The sequence below is a fragment of the Myxocyprinus asiaticus genome, chromosome 8 (genome assembly GCF_019703515.2).
Source record: "Myxocyprinus asiaticus isolate MX2 ecotype Aquarium Trade chromosome 8, UBuf_Myxa_2, whole genome shotgun sequence".
NCBI lineage: Eukaryota > Metazoa > Chordata > Actinopteri > Cypriniformes > Catostomidae > Myxocyprinus > Myxocyprinus asiaticus.
In genome coordinates this window covers 17,847,633-17,872,595 of record NC_059351.1, presented here as the reverse complement: position 1 = coordinate 17,872,595, position 24,963 = coordinate 17,847,633, and the positions used below count along the sequence as shown (strand labels likewise).

Below are 24,963 nucleotides of genomic sequence, written 5' to 3'. Positions count from 1 at the left end.
TGGAAAAATTGGAAGATCTCGAAAATAGGAATTGAAGGAACAATATACCAATTGTTGGAATTCCTGAGCATGAATATGGCAGAGATATGGTGAAATTCCTGGACGAGCTCTTCCCGAGTCTGCTCGACATAACAGGCCATAAACTGGAAATCGAGTGAGCTCACAGAGTCTCTGCTTGCAGATCTGCTGAGGGAGACAGACCCCAATCAATTCTGGCCAAATTTCTGAGATCATCCGATAAAGATCTCGTGTTGCGCCAGGCGAGGAGCAAAGGAAAGCTTTCTTGGAAGAATCACAATATTTTCTTGTTCCAGGAATTTGCGAGTTCGACAAGAGAGAAACGCAATTGGTTCAAGGAATGTAAGGAACTCTAACATCAACGGAAGATTGCTTTTGCACTGTTTCCGGCCAAACTGAGGATAGACACCAAAGACGGCCACAAATATTATTATGCCCCAAAAAAAGCACAGTCCTTTATAGAAACTATGGGTGAGTAAACCATTGCATGTTACTTATGTGAGTTGACTGACTCACTGTACATAACTTGACTGTCTAAGGAAGCTGGGAATCGTTTTTGTTTCTTTCTGCATTGGCTCCGCCTAGCGGCTGGAGTTTGTTTTTTGGAATGACACTTCCTTCAAGAAACTTTTGCATTGATGGAAGATCGCTTTTACACTGAAGTTCCTGGCCAGATTGAGAATGGACACTATAGATGACCGCAAAATATCCACATGCCCACACAAAGGATGTCTTTTATAAAGCTGACGGACTACGTCATGATGTATTTTTTTTATGCGGCCTCTGAGTGAATTTGACTCTTGATCATCCGAGGAACCGGGATGTCTATTTTGTTTCTTTTTGTGCTAGATCCGCATTGCGGCTGGAGTTGTTTTGTGGAATAACACTGCTTCGGGACAGTTATGGATGAATCTGTTCGTTCTTTGTGCTTATGCCTCCTGTTGGCTGGAGTTTGTTTTGTGGAGTATTTTCGTGGGACATTGGAATGATTACGTCATCTGCTGCACTCATAACAGCTGGTTCACTGAACACTGGAAACACTTGTTTGTCTGTCCAAGGAAACTGAACGGCTTTATATCAGCTGGAATTTGTTTTGTGGGGGAACACACCTTCAAGACAGTTCTGTGAATGAATCTACATGTTCTTAAACTTTCTGTTTATTCTGCCTGTTGGCTGGGGTCTGTTTTACAAGTATTTTCTCTTATGTACTTTTGCCTCACAAAATCTGTACAGAAGCACCAGACTTGAGCAATCCGACGGCAAAGTTGGGGCTCTCGTAGGCGTACAGGGACCTTCTGAGTTTAGAGGGATTGACGCCGGTTGGTGCTGTCGTGCACGGGGTTAATACGCACGTTTTTCTTTTTTCTGTTTGTTTTGTCCTAGGGAAAGTTCGGGGTTTGACTGTTGCATTGATGTTGAAATGTGGTCTTTGTAATCTTGTTTTTGACAAACAATTTATTTTTGCTATTATATCAAAATGTCAAATGTTAATATGAGTGGGATATCTTTCTCCACGTGGAATGTGAATGGGCTGGGGCACCCCATAAAAAGAAGGAAGGTTATTTCTTTTCTTAAACGTAAGAAATATGATATAGTGTTTCTTCAAGAAACACATCTTTCCCCACAGGAAGCTGAAAAATTTGGGAAGATATGGGGTGGACATGTTTTTTTTAGTGCTGGCTCAAGTAAGAGCAGGGTAGTCATTATATTGATAAATAAACATCTACAATTCAAATGCCTCAAACAGATTAAAGATAAATCAGGAAGAGTCATTGTTGTTCTAGCAGAAATTCAGGGACAAAGGTTGATTTTGGCTAATATTTACGCACCTAACGCTGATGATCAGGGCTTTTTTATAGATCTTGAAGGGATGTTGCAAGCCGCTGGCACCCCTCATGATATAATATTGGGAGGAGACTTTAATCTTTTGATGGACTCAGTCCTTGATCATAGTGAAGCAAAAGTGTGTAAGCCCACTAGAGCAACAGTGACACTTCACAAGATGTGTAAAAATCTTGGTCTTGCAGATGTTTGGTGACTTTTGAACTCATCTGGTAGAGACTATACATTTTTTTCATCAGTCCATAAGATTTATTCTAGAATAGATTTTTTTTTATATTTAAGTCCCTCATTTCATCTGTTGTTGATTGCTCAATTGGAAACATTTTAGTCTCAGATCACGCCCTTGTGAGCTTGGTGGTGTTGCCACATACGGAGAAAAAGAAACCATACAGCTGGCGCTTTAATGTATCCCTTTTGAAAAATCCTGATTTCCAACAAATGCTAAAGAATGAAATCAGTGTAGACCAACTGATCCTCAGTATCCTCTGTGGGTGTGGTTTGGGAGGCACTGAAGGCGGTTCTTAGGGGCAGGATCATACAGTATGCCTCATTCACCAAAAAATCCAAAGCACGAGAACTAGTGGAGCTGGAAGGGAATATTAAAAGTGCCGAGGCAGAGCAGAAGCGCCGAATGTCGTCTAATGGCCTCAGAGAATTGACCCATTTGAAATACAGATATAATACTATTTTGTCGCGGAAAGTGGAGTTTTGGTTATTCAGGGCAAGACAGTCATATTTTGAGTCAGGGGACAAAGCAGGGAAGCTTTTGGCTAGATATATAAAGCAAAGAGAGTCTTTTTCTACTATTCCTTCAGTGAAATCTGCTGGTGGTGAAATTTTTATCTCGGCCATTGATATTAATAATGCCTTTAAAGAATTCTATCTTGATCTCTATAGTTCCATGTCTTCGTCTACTGATGATGATACAGTTGTGCTCAAATGTTTGCATAATACCATTTTTAAAGAAAACATGAGTGAGCAGGCAAAACACATTTCTTTTATTTCTTATGGGATTCATATTCAAATGTAGTTTATAACAGAATGGAACAATCATAAAACAAAACATGGCAACAAAGAAAAAAATTAAATGACCCCTGTTCAAAAGTCTGCATACCCTTAGTTCTTATTACTGTGTATTGCAACCTTTAACATCAATGACAGCGTGCAGTCTTTTGTAATAGTTGTCTATGAGGCCCCAAATTCTTGCAGGTGGTATAGCTGCCCATTCATCTTGGCAAAATGCCTCCAGGTCATGGAAAGTCTTTGGTCGTCTTGCATGAACCGCACGTTTGAGATCTCTCAGAGTGGCTCGATGATATTAAGGTCAGGAGACTGTGATGGCCACTCCAGAACCTTCACCTTTTTCTGCTGTAACCACTGGAGGGTCAACTTGGCCTTGTGCTTAGGGTCATTGTCATGCTGGAAAGAGAGCGTCCCATGCACAGCTTTCGTGCAGAAGAATGCAAATTGTCTGCCAGTATTTTCTGATAACATGCTGCATTCATCTTGCCATCAATTTTCACAAGATTCCCCATGCCTTTAGAGCTCACACACCCCCAAAACATCAGTGAGCCACCACCATGCTTCACAGTGGGGATGGTATTCTTTTCACTATAGGCCTTGTTGACCCCTCTCCAAATATAGCGCTTATGGTTGTGACCATAAAGCTCTATTTTGGTCTCGTCACTCCAAATTACAGTGTGCCAGAAGCTGTGAGGCGTGTCAAGGTGTTGTCGGGCATATTGTAACCGGGCTTTTTTGTGGCACTGGTGCAGTAAAGGCTTCTTTCTGGCGACTCGACCATGCAGCTAAATTTAGTTCATGTATCGTCGTATTGTGCTCCTTGAAACAACCACACCATCTTTTTCCAGAGCAGCCTGTATTTCTTCTGAGGTTACCTGTGGGTTTTTCTTTGTATCCCAAACAATTCTTCTGGCAGTTGTGGCTGAAATCTTTCTTGGTCTACCTGACCTTGGCTTGGTATCAAGAGATCCCCGAATTTTCCACTTCTTAATAAGTGATTGAACAGTACTGACTGGCATTTTCAAGGCTTTGGATTTATTTTTATATCCTTTTCCATCTTTATTAAGTTCCATTACCTTGTTACGCAGGTCTTTTGACAGTTCTTTTCTGCTCCCCATGGCTCGGTATCTAGCCTGCTCAGTGCATCCACGTGAGAGCTAACAAACTCATTGACTATTTATACACAGACACTAATTGCAATTTTAAAAGCCACAGGTGTGGGAAATTAACCTTTAATTGCCATTTAAACCTGTGTGTGTCACCTTGTGTGTCTGTAACAAGGCCAAACATTCAAGGGTATGTAAACTTTTGATCAGGGCCATTTGGGTGATTTCTGTTATCATTATGATTAAAAAGGAGCCAAACAACTATGTGATAATAAATGGCTTCATATGATCACTACCCTTAAATAAGAGACAGTTTTTTTGCATGATCAGTCATATTTTCAAAATCAATACCAAAATTTCACAATTTCTGCCAGGGTATGCAAACTTTTGAGTACAACTGTACTAGAAATTTTGTGGAACCATTAGACCTCCCTAAATTGACGAATGAGCAAAACAACTCTCTTGATTCTGAGATAACCTTGGAGGAACTTGATGAGGTAATTAAGGCCTTACCTACAGGCAAGTCTCCGGGGCGAGATGGCTTTGCGGCTGAATTGTTTAGGTCTTATGCTACAGAACTGGTTCCACTTTTGTTAGAAGTTTATTCGGAATCATTAAAGAATGGAAAGCTTCCGCCAACCATGACGCAAGCCCAGATCAGTCTGATTCTTAAAAAAGACAAAGATCAAAGCGAGTGTAAGAGTTACCGTCCAATTTCCCTAATCCAGCTAGATGTAAAAATTTTGGCTAAAATTTTGGCTAACCGATTATGTAAAGTTATGACATCTCTTATACATATAGATCAGGTGGGGTTTATTCAGGGTTGTAGCTCTTCTGATAACATTAGACATTTAATCAATATCATGTGGTCAGTGGCGAATGTTCAGACTCCAGTCGCTGTCATCTCATTTGACGCTGAAAAGGCGTTTGATATGGTAAAATGGGATTATCTTTTTAAGATTTTGGAAATGTATGGGTTCGGGAGTACGCTTATTGTTTGGATAAAGTTACTTTATAGACACACTGTAGCAGCGGTACAAACAAATTGATTAATTTCAGATTATTTTACTCTGAATGGGGCACCCAGCAAGGTTGCCCTCTTTCCCCATTATTGTTCTGTCTTGCCCTGGAATCATTAGCAGCTGCGATAAGAAAGTAGGATCATTTTCCAGGGGTGGTGTCGGGAGGCGTGGCGCATAAGCTTCTGCTTTATGCAGATGATATTTTATTATTCGTCTCTGACCCTACTAAATCTATGCCTTGCCTCCACAGAATTATTAATTCCTTTTCCAAATTCTCAGGATACAAAATCAACTGGTCTAAATCCGAAGCTTTGGCTCTGACAGCATACTGTCCAGTAACGGCCTTCCAGCCAGGCACCTTCCAGTGCCCAAACAGGGCATTAATACTTGGGTATTTTATTCCCAACAAATTTGTCAGATTTAGTTAGAGTTAATTTTGACCCTTTAATAAAAAGGATTTCGAGCGATGTAGACAGGTGGGCTTCATTAAATTTTTGGGAAGGTTAATGTTATTAAAATGAACTGTATTTCAAAACTTAACTACCTGCTACATTCTCTCCCGGTAGATGTCCCCCTCTCTTATTTCAAGCAATTTGAGAGTATAGCGAAGTCTTTTATTTGGAGTGGTAAGCGCCCCAGATTACATTTTAGTAAGCTGCATAGGCCGATTGACAAAGGTGGGCTAGGCCTACCCAAGATTTTGTTTTATTATTATGCGTTCAGTCTCAGACATTTGGCTTATTGGTCGTTTCCACCTGAAAGAGCCCCTCCCTGGTTCTGCACTGAACAAGAAGTTCTTGCCCCTATTTTGCCATTACACAGCCTTTCTGTCAATCTAACCAGAGAAGTTAAATCACACCCCGTTATTTCACATTTGCACTCAGTATGGACAAAAGTGTCCAGAGTGTTTAATTCAGATATGTATCTAAATGTTGCCTCGAGCCTATGGCTAAACCCAAAACTATGCATTAGTAAGTCCCCTTTTTGTTGGTCAGAGTGGATTACGAGGGGGGTTAATACACTCGGTGATCTTTATGAGAGTGGTGTGAGGAGATCCTTTGAAAGTTTGGTTCAAGATTTTGGGATCCCCAGATCTCAGTTTTTTTAGGTATCTTCAGCTACGCCACTTGCTCCTGCTAATTCAGAGTCTGGGGGACAGAGTCTCAATCAATCTCAAGAGATTATGGGAGAAAGATTTAAACTTGGAATTGGAGGAGGGAGAATGGGCTAGGATTTTAAAAAAACATAAAAACTGCATCTAGAGATGCAAGGGTGCGCCTTATACAATTCAAGATTTTACATCGGTTCTGTTGGACCCCCTCTAAATTGTATAAGCTTGGTCTTAAAGACACACCACCTGCTGGCGATGCCAATCAGAGGACAGAGATATAACCCATGTGTTTTGGGGGTGTGTTGAAATACAAAAGTTTTGGTTAAAGGTGCAGAGTCTGGTGTGCGTGTGTTAGGCCTTCAGGTATCATTCTGCCCCAGACTCTGTATCTTGGGTGATGGGCCGGTCATTGACATTGAAAGCAGACACATAAAGAGTTGGGTCTTAACCAGTGTCATGATCACCAGGCAGATCATTTTGAGGGGTTGGAGATTGGCTGGAGCGCCCTTTTTCAGGAGTGGTGCTCGGAGATGGGAAGGGTGATGGCCTTTGAGGAAATGACATTCAGAGGTGTGATTATTGTTGCTGTGTTTATCTGTTTATTTATTTATTTATTTATTTTTTGTGCATGTGTGTGTCTGTGTTATTTAGGACCACTGTTATGTTGTGGGGGTTAGGGTGGGATTGGGAGGGGTAATAGTTGGGGTTAAGTTTGATTCTATGTATATATGTTTTGTCTTATGAGTTACATATATGTGAATCAATAAAAACTGTTAATCAGAAAAAAAAAAAAGAATGAAGATAAGACTTCTATTATATTATACGTTTATAAAAATTGTACCTTCAAGCCATCCATCAGTTGAACCCCTTCATAGACAGCTCCACGCCCTCCTTCTCCCAGCTACTTGCCGATTTTATATCTACTGAAAATGTCTGTTAAAAGATAATGCAGTTGACATTAAATTTCAAACAGAGTATTTTATTTTTAATTTTTGTATAATTATTATCCATGTAGATTTAATAACCGCATATTAATGGAGATAACAAATGTAATATTGTTTTAAAACTATTTTATCATTTATCTATAAAATGAAAAAAAAAAAAGAAAAAAGAACTGGTGACCCTTTACAACACCTAAAATATCACACTGTATATTCATCACACATACTGTAAACATCTAAAATCTTGATGTTCATGTTATTTGCCAACTAGCTGTAAACAAAGTGCACATAAAAGATGAAGAATTAAAGTGTTAATTAAAGACTGCTTGATGTCAGATATAAGGATGAAAGCCCTGAGCCTCATATGACCATACACTTTTCTTGTTCCTCAGTCCACTTTTTATGAGGACAGGAAAGTAGATGTCCAGAAGAAGACATTAAATTGGGAGTATAATTTTGCATATATTGTAAGAAGAGAATGTGTGTGTTTTGTTTGTGGTTGTGGCAGTAAACTCACCCTCAGGACTCGTGTCCACAGCGTTACTGCCCAGCTGTCCTGTCACCGGAGACACAGCGTCCCCTGCTGCCCGACACGCTGGACCGTCGTGGACGTCCTGGTAGTCTGGAGTGGGAGGGACCTCAGGTTGAGTGGCCAGAGTCATGACGAGGAGCAGGGTCCTGAAGATCAAAGTCCTCTACAGTGTCTAGCTGTAGAGAAATCAGATCTGAAGAGGGCGATACCAACCAAAAGCTTGTTTTAAACAAATATAATTAATTATTATATATTCAAAAAATAGACTGGCTACTCATATCTACACTGAATAAAAATCCTGTTGGTAAAAAATGGCAATAGTGGCCTGACATTCACTGTACAAAAAAATTTCATCATGTAAAAAAACAAAAAAAAAACAAAAAAAAAACGGTGTTTCTACTAGACAAATTACAACATCTTTATTGCCGCAAAATGTTTCGTGTGTATATATATATATATATATATACAATATATATATATACGCATTTCAATTTCATAAATTAATTTATCAATTTGTATTTTTATTAAAGGTTACTCAGTTCAATTTGATGGAATTTTTTTAATGAAATTGAAATGCGTAAATCAATTTAATATTTTTCATTTTTTTCTTAAATTTCACATTTTATATATATATATATATATATATATATATATATAACAATTTTTTATTGTGTAGGCTTTTTTATGTCCACAATCAGACATATTTCAATATATTCATAATTTTTATATAAAGTTAATATACCAACCAACCTGAACTAGTAAAATCTGCTTTGTAGTTTAAAAGCGTTCACTGTTGCTAGGCAACCACGAGTGTTCCCAGTGAGATATTTGTTGAGAAACACTTCCGTTTTCGCTTCAATTTTTCAAACTTTTAACTATATTAGCTCCTAAAATAATATTTTATACATAAAATGAAGTTAATACAAGTTTTCAACTCTTAGTTAACTAATTACGCTGTATCCTTAAATAACATTAAGAAAGACAATAAAATACCACATGCGGAACTATTGTTCGGTCGAAATTGAACGTTCCTGTCATGGCTGCGCCCTGAATGAGAGCAGTGCACATGCGAAGAGAGAACAAACGAAGGGTAAAATCTCAACATCATGATTATTTAAGATTAACATGCGTAATGTGACTGATCGCTCTTATGCAAATTTTGTACGGTGTTTCTACTAGACAAATTACAACAACATCTTTATTGCCGCAAAAGGTTTCGTTAAAAGGACTGGTATATAAGCACAGACCTCCAATGTATTTGTTTAAGATAGATAGGTTATGATGTCATTGTTGCTCGGACATATATCTATATTGATGATATGTTTTCTGGTTTTACTTAAATGGTCTTTATCCAAATGTAACATGATGCTTATGCCATTTGTGTAATATGACAGACAGACAGACAGACAGATAGATAGATAGATAGATAGATAGCTTTACCATAGCAATCGTAGTTGCCACCAGATTACCACTGTTATTACAGATATTGTTGCTATAATAAAGCTATGGTAACTTAGTCACTACTGTCACCAAAAACAGAACTTAAAATGACAGAAACATTATTAAAATTTCCTTCACAGTTTGAAGGAGATCACATTATAATTTATCTTTTTACAGTAGTAACAATTCAAGTAACTATGATATTTTGCTGTTTATTGTTTAACTTGTTTATGTTTCACTTTTCCTATTCTTTCTTATTTTTTTTCCAGGTTACACCATGTGTGAAACTTAGAAGACCCTGCCTGTGGCTTTGTCATGTCATATTTTATATAATATGAGAATGTATAAATCAGGTTTTAAGATGCTCAGATATGCTCTGAGGTCAACATCATTGTGGAAATGTGATACTTTTATGTGGACAAAGACAGTTTTAGACTGTAAGAGCAGAAGTTTTGCTGTTTCCTCTCGATTAGGGAGAAAAACCGCACACACTTTAGAAACAGTGAGGTATTACTCTCAAGGCAATGATTCTGAGGAACTCCATGTTGCCTTGCAATCCACCACCAAAGCCACTAAACTACACCCAACAGAGATTAGCGTAATACCCTCAGATAAACCAGAGCAGGCGGCCCCTTTCTACACATATTAACAGGACTGTTTTTCCCCCACTGATGTGCTAGACAGGTTGAAACAATTCCCAGTGCCACAGCAGCACATCAGCAGTGTTTACACGCATGTGGGAAAGTATGAAGAAAATGACAGATGAACAGCGGCGCTATGAGCTGCAGTTGATGTTTGAACACCCAACGTTTGAGGAGCTCTGCGATCGGGCCACGACTGACGCCTGGCGCATGAGGGGTGAAGATCTGGCCTACAGTCTGCTTGCAATTGTCAAGCTGCGGGTTTCACAAAATGCACGAGTAGTGCAGACGTTGCTGCGTGTTATACAGGTGAGAGATCTTTTTGGGGTCTAGGGGTCTTTTTGGCTTTTTAGATGCAATGAGAGAACTGGAATGAAGTGTTATAAAATAATTCATTCATTTTTCTTAACCATATTAATTCATACATTTTTTAATTAATTGCAATCATTAGTATTCGTTTATGGGTCAATGATTGCACATTTTTTTCTGATTAATTGACTTGAAAATCAATTTAATTTAATTTTTCATTATTATTAATATGTTTAAAACATTTCTTCACTTCACAAAAAGTTTTAATTTCTACAAACTTTACACATTTTAAACTAGATTTTTATTATCATGGATAACCATATTAGTCAGTGACCCAGATTCATTTGTTCATTCATTAATTAATTCATTAATCAGATCATATAATCAGAATCAGCTTTATTGCCAAGTATGCTCACACATACAAGGCATTTGTCATGGTGACAGGAGCTTCCAGTGCACAACAATACAAAACAGCAACAAGACTTTTAAAAAAAATTATAATTTATTCATCCATCACAATCAAATATTCATTCATTCATTCATTCATTCATCACAACCATATAACCGTTCATTCATTCATTGCTATTTTTTTTATCTATTAATTTGAAGTTAACATATTTTTACAGCTTTTCTCAGTCACTTTGGCTCATTTTTTGAAACAGTCTTAACATTCTCTAAATTGTAAGTGAAATTGTCACAACTGTTTTATGGGACATCACAACTCTATAGCATGTCTGCAAAATGTAGTAATGTAGTAAAATGTAAGAAATGTTTCTTATATACAAATTTCATTTTTGTTCTACTTTTTTGTTAACGCTGACTGCTTATGCTACTATACAAGAATGTGAGTTTTGTCTAGCTGAATGCTATTGTGTATCACACTGAGCTTTTTAGATACTGATTTCAAAAGCACACTACCGGTCAAAAGTTTTGAAACATGACTGAAATATTTCTCATGATCTTAAAAATCTTTTGATCTGAAGGCGTATGCTTAAATGTTTGAAATTAGTTTTGTAGACAAAAATATAATTGTGCCACCATATTAATTTATTTCATTATAAAACTAATGATGACTTGGACCAAATAATAAAGAAAAGCAGCCAATAAGTGCCCAACATAGATGGGAAATCCTTCAATACTGTTTAAAAAGCATCCCAGCATGACACCTCAAGAAGCTGGTTGAGAAAATGTCAAGAGTACATGTCTGCAAATTCTAGGCAAAAGGTGACTACTTTGAAGATGCTAAAATATAACAGTTTTTATTTATTTTGGATTTTGTTTAGCCACAATATAATTCCCATAGTTCCATTTATGTTATTCCACAATTTTGATGACTTTACTATTATACTAAAATGTGAAAAAAATAAAATAAAATTATAATAAAGAACAAGTAAGTGTTGCAGAACTTTTGACCGGTGGTGTAGGTAAAAGTTTACTGGGGAAAGTCAATACTGTACAATACTGTAGTACACAGAAAAAGGATATGCACATTTATATGTTTACAGTAAATGTATTTTTGTAGCAATGTGTTACATGTAAACAGGAAATTCACATTTGCATGTCCATTTTTACACATTTCTTACATGTAAAGTCATATATAATGAACAGAAAATTGCCACAAAATGATATCCATGGCGGAAAAAAACAAAAAAAAACAATGAACAATGAAAAAGCCTGCGGTAGTTCTGTAAAAAAAAAACAATAAATTGTACCTCCTCACAGTACATAACACTACAAGTTCCCATTTTCTTGGTGGACATCCTGTCGCTCTTGTTGGTCTGGCCAGAGATTTAGCAGACATCACAAACATTCCATGTCATAGATATTTATGGAATATACATGAATGTCTGACAGATTTCGATAATTGAATGGATCATTTTGCATGTGATGGCTCACACGATGAAATGAATGTTTAGAAGAGTATGACAATTTCACTGAGAATCAACTCAACAGTTTTGATCAGTAAGCCATGTGCATTTAGTTATCGTGCAAATTGTAGACAATTGTACTTACTCTTTTGCACACATGTGCCAAAACATGTGAAATTTGCTTGAATAAGAAATTCAAATCTGGTGTGAACAAGAATCTAATTGTTCTGAGATCATTCATATATAATCATTCATTCATCCATTGCAAGAATTTAATCATTTACCACTCATTCATTCATTTATTGCATTTTTTTTTATTTATCATTTATTAATTTGAAGTTGACATGTTTTAAACTAGGTTTTTAAAAGATTTTTCATTTTTTGATGTTGGACAACCTTATTTGTCAAAGACCCAGATTCATCACTGTCATTTAATTCATTAATTCATTCATCACAATCAAATATTCATTCATGCTTCACAACTGTATAACCGTTCATTCATCCATTGCAAGTATGTAATGATTCACCACTCATTCATTGCATTTTTTAGAATTTATTAATATAAAGTACTCTTCCCAAAAAAACCTTGATTTTTTTTTGTTGTGCTTTTTTGTGCATTTTATACATTTTATATTTTTATTGCTGTCTATCTGTCTGTCTATCTATCTATCTATCTTATCTAGCTTTATACTTCAATCTCCCGTTTCACCTCATTCATCCTTCTATACGAACAATATGGTATGTGTTAAAATCATGAAACTGACCCGGTTTTCTATTCTCCCCATCTAGGAGCGTCTGACTCAGTTTGATGAGAGGTCTCTGTCAGTGCTGGCGGGCTGTATTCGGGGCATGGACAACAGTAAAAATGTTCAAGCCCTGAGAGAGGCTTTAAGGTATGAAGATTATTACTATAAATTATTTTACATTAAAATATGAGATGTTACGATGTACTACAGGACAATGTGACATGTGACAATATACATGTTTATGTGTTTTGATTCTGAAGGTTGTTGCTAAAGGATCATATTCCTGAGATCCAGAGTGTAGTAGTCCTTCAGAGCATGATGCAAGCAGTGGGCAAAGACTCGCCCATACACCTGAAGAAAAAACTGGCGGTAAAAACTATCAAGTTATCAGTTATCAAATATTTTAACCTTTTTTTAAGATTTACGCATTTCAATTTCATAAAAAAATTCCATCAGATTGAATCGTGTAATGTTTAACAAAATAAATAAAACTTGAAATAATTAGTTTTTTAAATTTTATTTGATTAAAAACTACTGGAATTTTGTTATGAAATTGAAATGCGTAAATCTATAGGCTAAAAGAAATTTTTGAGTGTATATCATCTCATTCAGAAATGGATTAAAGGAATATTCCGGGTTCAATACAAGTTATGCTCAATCGACAGCATTTGTGGCATAATGTTGATTACCACAAAAATGAATTTTGACTCATCCCTACTTTTCTTTAAAAAAATTCAAAAATCGAGGTTACAAGAGTCGCGTGGCACCATGCGGGGGTCGGACGTGTAAATGGCGAGCTCTGCACACTTTGTTAGTTTTTAATTATTTTTATCTCATAAACTGGTGAGATTCGATACACCCTGCTACATAACTGTTCTATGAAGTCAACATGGCAAAGAATTCAAAATCCTCGGGTTCTGGAGATATTAAAAGACACTTACGTGCTCAAGCTGATACTTCTGAGAGGCCCGCAGACCAGGGACTTGGTTTGGACGGTACGGCGGTAGAAATCCAGCGGCAACTGGCGTGCATGTCTGTAATGCTGACGAAGGTTGTAGCGGACCTGGGGGATCTTGCTGTAATACGTCAATAGATTACGGTGATGGAGGCGAAATTCTCTGAGTTGGTTAAAAGATTGTGAGACGTCTAGAGGCGGACTAATTATATGGAGTCATTGGAGAGGGAATTAGCTGCTAATCCGCTAGCGACCAAAGTAGATTTGGAACGTGTTTGGGAAAAGTTGAAAGATTTAGAGAATCATAATCGACGAAACAACATTAAAATTGTTGGAATTCCTGAGCATAAAGAAGGTTGAGATATGGTGAAATTCTTAGACAAGCTCTTCCCGAGTCTGCTCAACATAACAGGCCGTAAGCTGGAAATCGAGCGAGCTCACAGAGTCCTGGCTCGGAGATCCGCGGAAGGAGACAGGCCCCGATCAATTCTGGCCAAATTTCTGAGATCATTCTATAAAGATCTTGTTTTATGCGAGGCGAGGAGCAAAGGAAGGCTTTCTTGGAAGAACCACAGCATTTTCTTGTTCCCAGACTTTGCGAATTCGATGAGAGAAATGTGATCGATTCAAGGAATGCAAGAAACTCTTACAACAACGGGAGGTCGCTTTTGCACTGATGTTTCCGGCCAAGCTGAGAATAGATACTAAGGATGGCTGCAAAGTATTTACATGTCCCCAGCAAGCATTGTCTTTCATACAGACAATGGGGTGAGTGAGCCATTTGGTGATTTTTCATGTGGCCCCCAAGTGAGCTGGTCTTGCTAAACATACACTTGACTGTCTGAGGAAGCTGGGCACCTTTTTGGTTTCTTTTTGTGTTGGTTCCGCCTAGCAGCTGAAGTTTGTTTTGTGCAGTAACACTCCTTCAAGAAACTTTTGCATTGATGGAGGATTGCTTTTGCACTGATGTTCCCAGCCAAATTGAGAATGGATACTGAGGATGGCCGCAGGGTATTTGCATGCCCACAACAAGCGATGTCTTTCATAAAATTTATGGACTGAGGAAGTCATAGTGTGTTTCTCACGTGGCCCCCAAGTGAACTTGTCTCGTTGAACATACACTTGACCGTCTGAGGAAGCTGGGTACCTTTTTTGTTTCTTGTGCTGGTTCTGACTAGTGGCTGGAGTTTGTTTTGTGGAATTACACTCCTTCGGGACAGTTGTGGATGAATCTGCTCGTTCTTTGTGTTCATTCTGCCTATTGGCTGGAGTTTGTTTTACAGAGTATTTTGCCTCACAAAATTTGTATAGAAGCACTGGACTTCAGCAATCTGATGGCAAAGTTGTCGCGGGGGCTCTCGTAGGCATACATGGACTGTTTGAGTTTAGAGGGATGGACGGACGCCAGTTGGCACTGTCGTGCGCGGGGTTAATGCGCATGTTTTTCTTTTTTCTGTTTGTTCGGTTTGGGGGGGATGTTCTGGGTTTGATTGTTGCACTAATGGGGAAGTTGGTCTTTATAATCTTGTTTTTGACACAATAAATTTTTTCTAATATGTCAAAATGACAAATGTTAATATGAGTGGATTGTCTTTCTCAACCACTCTCAAGAGATTATGGCAGAAAGATTTAAACTTGGAATTGGAGGAGGGAGAGTGGGCTAGGGTTCTAAAAAACGTCAAGTCTGCATCTAGAGACGCAAGGGTGCACCTTATGCAATTCAAGAATTTACATCGGTTCTATTGGACCCCCTCTAGATTGTAAAGGCTTGGTCTTAAAGACACACCCACCTGCTGGCAATGCCAATCAGAGGACGGAGGCATAACCCATGTCTTTTGGGGTGTGTTGAGATCCAGGAGTTTTGGTTAAAGGTTCAGAGTCTAGTGTGCGATGTATTAGGCACTAGGGTATAATTGTGCCCCAGACTATTTTGGGCGATGGGGCAGTCATCAACATTGAAAATAGATACATAAAGAGTTGGGTCTTAACCAGTGTCATGATTGCCAGGCAGATCATTTGAAGGGGCTAAAGCACCCTCTTTTCAGGAGTGGTGCTCAGAGATGGGAAGGGTGGCAGCCTTTAAGGAGGGGTCATTTAGAAGAATGGAAGGTACAGCATGTTCGTGGAGAAATGGGGCATGTCATTTATGGATGGGTGATTATTATAATTATATTTTTTATTTGTTTATTTATTTGTTTATTTAATTGTATTTATTTTTTGTGCGTGTGTGTGTCTATATCATTTGCGACCACTGTGATGATGTTCGGGCCAGGGTGGGATTGGGGATTGGGATTGGGAGGGGTAATAGTGGAGATTAAGATTGATTCTGTGTATATATGTTTTGTTTTTCTGTGTTCATTTATGTGAATCAGTAAAAAATTGTTAATCTGAAAAATCGAGGTTACAGAGAGGCACTTGCAATGGAAGTGAATGGGGCCAATTTTTGGAGGGTTTAAAGGCAGAAATCTGAAGCTTATAATTTTATGAAAGCACTTTAATTCTTTATTTACATTAATTCTTCTGTTAAAACTTATGTATTATTTGAGCTGTAAATTTGTTTAAATGGTCATTTTTACAGTCATTTTAGTGTTTGTTGCATTGCATTGTCATGGCAACGAAGTTCTAAAATTGGCTATGACTTTACACAGAAAAGGTTAGTAAGTGAGTTTATCACACTACAATCATGTTTACATGCAGATTGTTTGTCTTGTGGCTATACTTTTGATAAAGTTAGTTTTTATAAAAAATAAAAATGACCCCATTCACTTCCATTGTAAGTGCCTCACTGTTCCCAGGAGGGGCAAGTCAAAATGAATTTGTGGTAATCAATATTATGCCACAAATGCTGTCGATTGAGCTTAACTTGTATTGAACCTGGAATATTCCTTTAAGTCTATAGGTGAATCTCATGAAAACATGTCTGGGACACATTTGACCCCAAAATCAAAAGAAAAAATGTGAAATTATATTTTTCATTATGAAAATAAAGCTTGTTACAACCATTAATTTTTTTCATGACAATTATGAGCACATTTTCACAAAATTATCATTACCAAAATATATCTGAATGTTTTGTTATTATTATTTTTTTAATTGTAAAGTATTTTACTATCGTGTTAATTATTTTATTTAATTGTTTTATTTTTTACATTACAGCAATGAGAGTGACATTTCTATTGTGGTAAAGAGAATTTGGGGAGGGTGTGTACCTAACTGTCACGAAAATGTCACAATGCAAAAAAAAAAAACAAAAAAAAATTCAAATAAATCTTAATGACCCCAAATTAGGCTTTATTCTTTATGTAAAATGTAGTTGCTTATTTTTTTTCTGGGATGAAATGAGACCTGGACATATTCTTGACAGGTTTAAAATCACCCTTCAAGCCTTTATTGCCAGTCGTAAATTAATCCTCATGATATACCGAGTTTAGATTGAGAAGTTTTTACCTCTTATTTCACATTTATTTTCCCTTAGATGAAGGCTCTTTCATTGGCAGATGAGTTTAGTCCCCCCAACACTCAGTACATGTTCTTCAGTCTGGCTGCCATGAGCCTGAACTTCAAACCTCTGCTGGATGTCTGCAGCAAGAAGATAGCTGGTGAGTGAAGAACTTTTATCCTCTCAGATAATGGTTTTCCATTCAGATGACTGACTGTATATCTGTCATTCTCAGCTCCATCTCTTCTTTCCTGATTTCCTGCAGAGAATGTGCATGAGTTTCCCTTCAGTAGACTGCTAGCGGTGCTGAAGTCCTGTCATGAGCTTCACTACAGGAACTACACTCTCTTCAGCTCTGTTTCTGAGTATGTGAGCAACACCTTTGATATGTGGTCCAACAAACAGGTGAGATATCATCATGTATCTTGAAGTTGCATGTCAGTACCATGGTACGTGAATATAATAATCACCTAGTACCATCATGATATACACTCACCGGTAACTTTATTAGGTACACCTGTACATCTACTTATTCATGTGATTATCTAATCAGCCAATCGTGTGGCAGCAGTGTAATTTATAAAATCATGCAGATACAGTCTGGCCATTCTCTGTTGAACTCTCATCAACAAGGTGCTTTCGTCCACAGAACTGCCGCTCATTGGTTGCTTTTTGTTTTTCGCACCATTTTCTATACACTCTAGAGACTGTGTTGTGCGTGAAAATCCCAGGAGATCTGCAGTTACAGAAATACTCAAATCAGCTGGTCTAGCAAAAACAATCATGCCACGCTCCAAATCACTGAGATCACATTTTTCCCCATTCTGATGGTTGATGTGAACATTAACTGAAGCTCCTGACCCGTATCTGCATGATTTTATGCATTGTACTGCTGACACATGATTGGCTGATTAGATAATCACATGAATAAGTAGGTGTACAGGTGTGCCTAATAAAGTGGTTGGTGAGTGTATATCAACGGGTTGTACATTTAGAGATGCACAAAATAAGATGACTATTTTACATTAAGCATGTGATTTCACTTACTATGACCTGTATTATATGTTTTAAAACATGACAGATTTATTGAATTAACCATCATATTTGTTTTCTGCCATGGAAAACTTTAATTGAAAGTGTTATGTTTTGCAGGTGATTCTGTTTCTAGTAACATTTGAGGAACTTGCGTTCAGACCTGTGGCTCTGTTAGATGCATTTGCAGAGAGAATAATGCAGAAATCGGACAGTCTGACCCTGAGAGACATCCTGAGCATTTTAAAAGTCTTTTCATTGCTCAATCATGACCTGAAAGAGAACAAACAACAGTAAGCTGCTCTTTTGACTCTTCATATTGAAGTCCACCCAAAAATGAAAATTCTCTCATTATTTATTCACCCTCATGTCATCCCAGATGTATATGACTTTCTTCTGCAAAACACAAATGAACATTTTTAGAAGAATATCTCTGCTCTTTTGGTCCATAAAATGCAAGTGAATTTGTGCCAAAATTGATGCTCCAAAAAGCACATAAAGGCACTATAAAAGTAATCCATAAGACTCTTAATATTTTTGTGCTTGAAATTTTTCTTCCTGCCCAGTAGGGAGCGATATGCATGAAGAATGTGAATCACCAAGAACACAAGAAGAACAATGTGAAAGTTAAAGTGGAGATTGATTGAGGACTTAAATATTGATCTCATATTGCTTCTGAAGACGCTGATTTAACCACTGGAGTCTTATGGATTATTTTTATGCTGCTTTAAGTGATTTTTGGAGCTTCAAAATTTGGGCCACCCATTCACTTGCATTGTATGGACCAAAAGAGCTGAGAAGTTAAAATCTTCATTTGTGTTCTGCAGAAGAAAGAAAGCCATACACATCTAGGATGGCATGAGGGTGAGTAAATGTTGAGAGAATTTTCATTTTTGGATGAACTATTCCTTAAAACTCCAGAAATTGCATCATTCCCCTTTACTTGGAGAGCATGGGTTTGTTTACCCTACTCTAACTAGAAGCACTACCATGGTTTTTTTTTTGGACATGGTCCATGGTAATACTATAGTTTTTTAGACTTACTATAAGTCATGGTAGTACAGTGGTATTTTTGGTACTGTGAGGGAACTATTTTGTAATAGTAATAATTTTTTTAATTTTTTTTTTTTAACCAAAGTACTTCCAAGAATACCATGGTACATGTCCAAAAAACCATGTCAGAGCCAGATACCATGTCCCAAAAACAAGGTAAATGATAATATTATGGGAAAATGTAGTACTATGTTTTTTTGGACATGTGTAATAGTAGTACCATGGTATTCCTTGAGGTATCTTGGAGTACAGTGCTCTCACAAAAAAATATGCTCAATGTAGAAAAATACCATTATTAGTACTATGTTTTCTTGCACATGTACCAATGTAATAACTTGGTATGTTTGGTACTGTTAGGGTACTTTTTTGTAAGTGATGGGTTTTACCAAAGAACTCACAAGAGGACCATGGTACATGTCCAAAAGATGATGATAGTACTTGGGTAAACTGTAGTACTATGGTTTTTGGACACATGTCATGGAGGTACCATGGTACTTGAAGTACTTTGGAGTACAATGCCTTACCAAAAAATACCCTCACAGTACAAAAATACCATATTAGTACTTTGTCTTTTACATATTTACCAGTAAAGTACCATGATAATTTTGGCACTAAGTGATGGGTTTTTACCAAAGAACTCACAAGAGTAATATGGTACATTTAAAAAAAAACATAATAGTAGTATGGAAAACTACTTTTTTGGACGTGGTACCATGGCAATACTATAGTTTTTTTGGACATGTCATCATGGTAGTACCATGGTATTCCTTGAAGTACCTTGGAGTACAGTGTCCTTACAAAAAAATACACCCAATGTACAAAAATATCATGGAAGTACCATGTTTTACCAATGTAGTACCATGGTATTTTTGGGACTTGAAGGTACTTTTTTGTAAGTGATGGTTTTTACCAAAGAGACATTTTTCATGGTAGTACCATGGTATTTCTTGAAGAACCCTGTAGTACAGTAACCTTACAAAAAATACCCTCACTGCACAAAAAGACCATGGTACTCTGAGGGTACTTTTTGTGAGTGATAGTTTTTACCAAAGTACTTTCAAGAATACCTTGGTGCGTGTCCAAAAAACAAGTTACAGGTAATACTATGGTAAAATGTAGTAAGGTTAACTGTGAGGTTACTTTTTTGTAATTTATAGTTTTTCCCAAAGTACTTCCAAGAATACCATGGTGCATGTTTAAAAAAAAAACATGGTAGTACTTTTTTTATATTAAGTGTAAATACCATGGCCACCCAAAGCATAATTAACATCTCCAAATGCAGTACATTTATAGAATGCTTCTGTGTTTTTAATCAGGTTTTTGGCCAGCATAACAAAGGTCTTAGAGTGGTACCTCCCAAAGATCTCTCTCATTGAGCTGCTCAAAGTCGTTCACTATCTTGGATTACTGGATCACTTCCCTCAAACCCCACTGGAGAAACTGCTCAACCACAACACCCTGGAGCAGCTACTGCACAGAGGTTAATATTGTTCATCCTCCTCTCTCTTCTCATCCAAATTAAGCCTCATTTCAGCTACAGTGTCTTCTTGTGTCGTCATAGGCAGACAGTCAAATAAGGTGGCGAGATGGCTGCAGACTTTGGACCTGTGTCTGCGATTGGACAGACACCAATTGCCCCCCGCTCTTACGTCCATCCCAGACCTCCACAACACAGTTCCTGCTCATGAGCTCTCGGTCAACCAGGAAGTGCTCAGTACAGTCAGGGGCATCATGGGATGTGATGCGGTTCAAGACAGTGTGCTGGAACAGGGTGTTTATTTCATTGGTAAAGTTAACCTCATGGTGCAGTACAGTATGTGATTGATTTTACGTTCAAGCTCAGTGTTTTTATTAATCAACTAGACTAGCACATATGGCAAATTAGATAATAAAAACATGAAATAAAAATTCACACTATTAACTAGGGCTGGCCCATACAATCAAATATATAGATTTTTTTTCTCACAAAATTATATAAACATATTTTGTTATTCGGAAGAAAAAATGTTTTTTTTTCATAATCTTTCATTAAAATGTAATAACATTTAGTATTAACCAAATCCACATGGGTGGGGGAAAATCATATAAATTTAACCAACCAATATTATCATAGCATACTTTTCACAATCCAATCAAATCCTGATGGATAAAGTCAAGTCCCACCCACATCCTCTCCTGCTGAGTTTTCCGTTTTATTCAGAAATGTTACATTGTGTAAGTTAAATGCATTGTAAATGCTGTTTCATGTTGTCTTTAAAAGAATGTTGATTACCACAAAAAAATAATATATATATATACATTTTCGACTTCGTTTGCTAAAAGGGACTGTAAATGTTGTTACAGCGAGGCACTTACAATGGGAGTCAATGGGGCCAATCCATAAACATTCAGATACAAACTGTTTAAAAAGTATAGCCACAAGATATAAACAATATGCTTGTTAATATGATTTTAGTGTGATAAAATCACTTACAGGCTTTCCTAGCATTGCGTCGTCATGGCAACGAAGTTGTAATATTGGATGTAACCACACTTAAATCATGTTAACATGTATAATGTTTAATTCTTGTGGCTATAATTTTGAAACGGAATATTTTAACGTTTACGGATTGGCCCCATTCACTTCTGTTGTAAGTGCCTCACTGTAAACCTTGATTTTTGCTTTTGTTTTAAAGAAAAGGAGGGGCAAGTAAAAAATGTTGTGGAAATCAACATTATGCCACCAATTTAGTAAACTGAGCTTAACTTGTATTTAACCCAGAACATTACTTTAAGTCAGTAGACTTGTAGATATTTTAAAGATCCCATTAAATCCCTTTACGAGTGCTGTTTTATTTCTTATTTTGACGTATTTCCTATTGAAACAGGAAGTTTGGACGAAACATATCTAATAGCCTTTAGTTTATGTCAAAGCTGTGAGCCTTGATTTGCTGCTGGCTGTTACTAGTCAGAGGCAAATGGTTTTCGGGAGAGGGACATTCTTATTCAAAAGAGCATTTTATTGGACAAAATTTTGCATACGCCCATGAGTGCAAGATGAGTCATTGTTCGAATTCCTGGAAGTGAAAGTCTGTGGATTTAAAATGTAAATATATACAGTATAAACCTGTATATCTGCTGAAAGTTAGTTTTGTCTACTTTTAGTACATTAGCATATATTGTAAATGACCTCAAAGCTAACAGGCACGTACTAAAAGCCGCAAAACTCCAATTTTGATTTCATGGCGTCTTTGTCTCGTTTTAGATTGTGTGATTACTCTACGTCATCAAACAGAAGAGAATTGTGACCCCCACATTAAAGATTCTGGGTCCCTTAAATGTGCCCGAAGGTACTGCAACACATGGCATGTGATGATTAAACATACTGCTTGCTGAAATCCCCTACTAAAAAACAAATCTGAAATGTTTGAATTGTGTGTGTTTTGGAGGCAAAGTAAATGTTTCTTCCCTGTCTGTTGGTGCAGGATTGCAATGGTCTGTGCCCCGTCAGCTTCATTTTGCTTTGGCACAACGCATCCCAGAGCCAGCCTGGCTGTCAAACTTCGCCATCTCAAAATACTTGGTTATAAACCTGTTTTGGTAAGTGAGTTAATTCCTACAATGCTACTGAACAAGTACCATAGTAATAGACCATAGAATTCTTTGAAGTACCTTCCCTTACAAAAAAAGAACTATGGTTTGATATTTACTGTGGTACTGAAATTAATTTACCATAGTATTAACATTGTACTCCGAGGTACCATGGTATTCTTGTTAGGGTTTTCTGCTTGGGCCCTTAAAAATAGAGAGATTAAAAGGAATAGTTCACCCTAAAATTTAAATTATCTTATCATTTTACTCACCCTCATGCAATACCAGATGTGAATGACTTTCTTTCTTCTGCAGAACACAAATGAAGATTATTAGAAGAATTGCTCAGCTCTGTTGGTCCACACAATGCAAGTGAATGGTGGCCAGATCTTTGAAGCTCCAAAAGCACATAAAGGTAGCATAAAAGTAATCCATACAACTCCTGTGGTTAAATCCATGTCTTCTGAAGTGATATGATAGATATTGGTGAGAAACAGAACAATATTTAAGTCTTTTGTTTTACTATAAATCTCCACCTTATACCAGCCCTGACCAGTGGCGATATGTACGAAGAATATGAATCACCAAAGAAAAAAAGAATGAGAAAGTGAAAGTGGAGATTTATAGTAAAAAAGGACTTAAATATTTATCTGTTTCTCTCCCACACCTGTCATATCACATTAGAAAATATGGATTTAACCACTGGAGTCATATGGATTGCTTTTATGCTGCCTTTAAGTGCTTTTTGGAGCTTCAAAGTTCTGGCTACCATTCACTTGCATTGTATGAAACTACAGAGCTGAGATATTCTTCTAAAAATCTGTTTGTGTTCAGCAGAAGAAAGAAAGTCATACACATCTAGGATGCCATGAGGTTGAGTAAATGATGAGAGAGTTTTAATTTTTGGGTGAACTATCCTTTAAGCAGCGATTTAAGCTCTGGTTCTTGATTTTGTATTCTCAGTACTGTTCTTCACTTTTTCCACTCTGTTGTAGGTTCCAGTCCATGAGCTCAGCTCTCTGATTGAGGAGGAAAAGATTATGATGCTGCAGAATCTAATTTTACCAGGACAGGAGTCCTCTGAAATTCTGACATCACAGTGAACAGTGAACTGTACCTACAGAACCAATTCTGTAGTCTTTCATGTGGCTCCATAGATGAGCACAGCCTTGTGATCTTAGTAGGATATTGATTCAGGATGCATATTTATTGATTTGTAATATCAGTATTGTACAGTTATGTATTTTTTCCTCCAACACCAAGAGAAAAACAAACTCTGTGAAAGATTGAATAAATATGCATTGAATTTTGCTTATCATAATAAACACATTTTTACAGTTTTTGCCAGTGCTTAAGAATATTAAACCTATTAAACGGCAACCCAATTCTGAGCACAAATCTGAAAAGGATGTAGACAAAATACAGTAAAATGGTTGCAATTCATTAACCTATTGTACTCCAGACATAAGCCTGGTCTCTCTTGAGTTTTTTTTTTAATTAAAGAATGAATTAAAGTTATTAAAAAACATAGCAAGAAAAGCTTCAATTTATTGGGGAGTGATAAGCAGTTAAACTTGAATTTAATTAAATACAATGGTATATATAGTTTAGTGCCCATTTCCATCAACAAAATTACTATTGCACTATCATGCTTTTGGACATTTTATGATAATATTATGTTTTATTGGACATGTACTATGAACATAAATAATTAAATAAAAATACTATAATAATACCATGTTTGTGTGTGTGTGTGTGGCTTAACTGAAGAATGTTTGAAATACCCTAAAGTACCATGCATATACCATGGTAGGCCTATAAGAATATGGTAATCATTTAGTACCATGGTATATTTCAAAGTACCATAGTATTACCATCAGATACCATTACTATACCATATTACCGTCACAGTATTTTATATGCTATTACTTTTATTATCAATAATTAATATACTGCTACCTACACAGCTCAAACCCACATAGACTGTAGTTTCATAGACCTATGATGCCTAAAAGTGCTGTCTAGGTAGATAAGATATATAAGATCAAAGACTCCAGTATGTAGCTGCATTGTAAAACATTGTTTTTATGAGTTCAGGAGGAGAAGGGAGATGTGTCGGGTGAAGATGAGACTGCAGATCAAGAGGATGCAGTCCCGTCCACCTCAAAGCATTGTGCTAAAGATCAGACGGGTGGATTGATGGACCTAGTTCACCCAATGAACTGTGTGGCAGTACCATTGTGCCCCCAAAAGTTTCCCCCAAAACAGTTAGACATTAAGTTAATAATTTAAGAGGCATTAATTTTGCTTGCGCC

General features: G+C 36.9%; 1 protein-coding gene across 1 annotated transcript; it reads left to right on the top strand.

Moving 5' to 3' along the window:
• Positions 1-8,621: 8,621 nt before the first annotated feature.
• LOC127445115 (FAST kinase domain-containing protein 2, mitochondrial-like) lies at positions 8,622-24,374 on the top strand. The gene is given in 13 exon segments (XM_051704918.1): positions 8,622-8,685; positions 9,305-9,758; positions 9,760-9,985; positions 12,643-12,746; positions 12,860-12,968; positions 17,030-17,153; positions 17,259-17,398; positions 18,146-18,318; positions 20,395-20,558; positions 20,640-20,864; positions 22,323-22,407; positions 22,543-22,657; positions 23,644-24,374. Coding segments are annotated over 12 exon segments (1,962 nt in total). The 5' UTR covers positions 8,622-8,685; positions 9,305-9,369; the 3' UTR covers positions 23,752-24,374.
• The last annotated feature ends 589 nt before the right edge of the window (positions 24,375-24,963 follow it).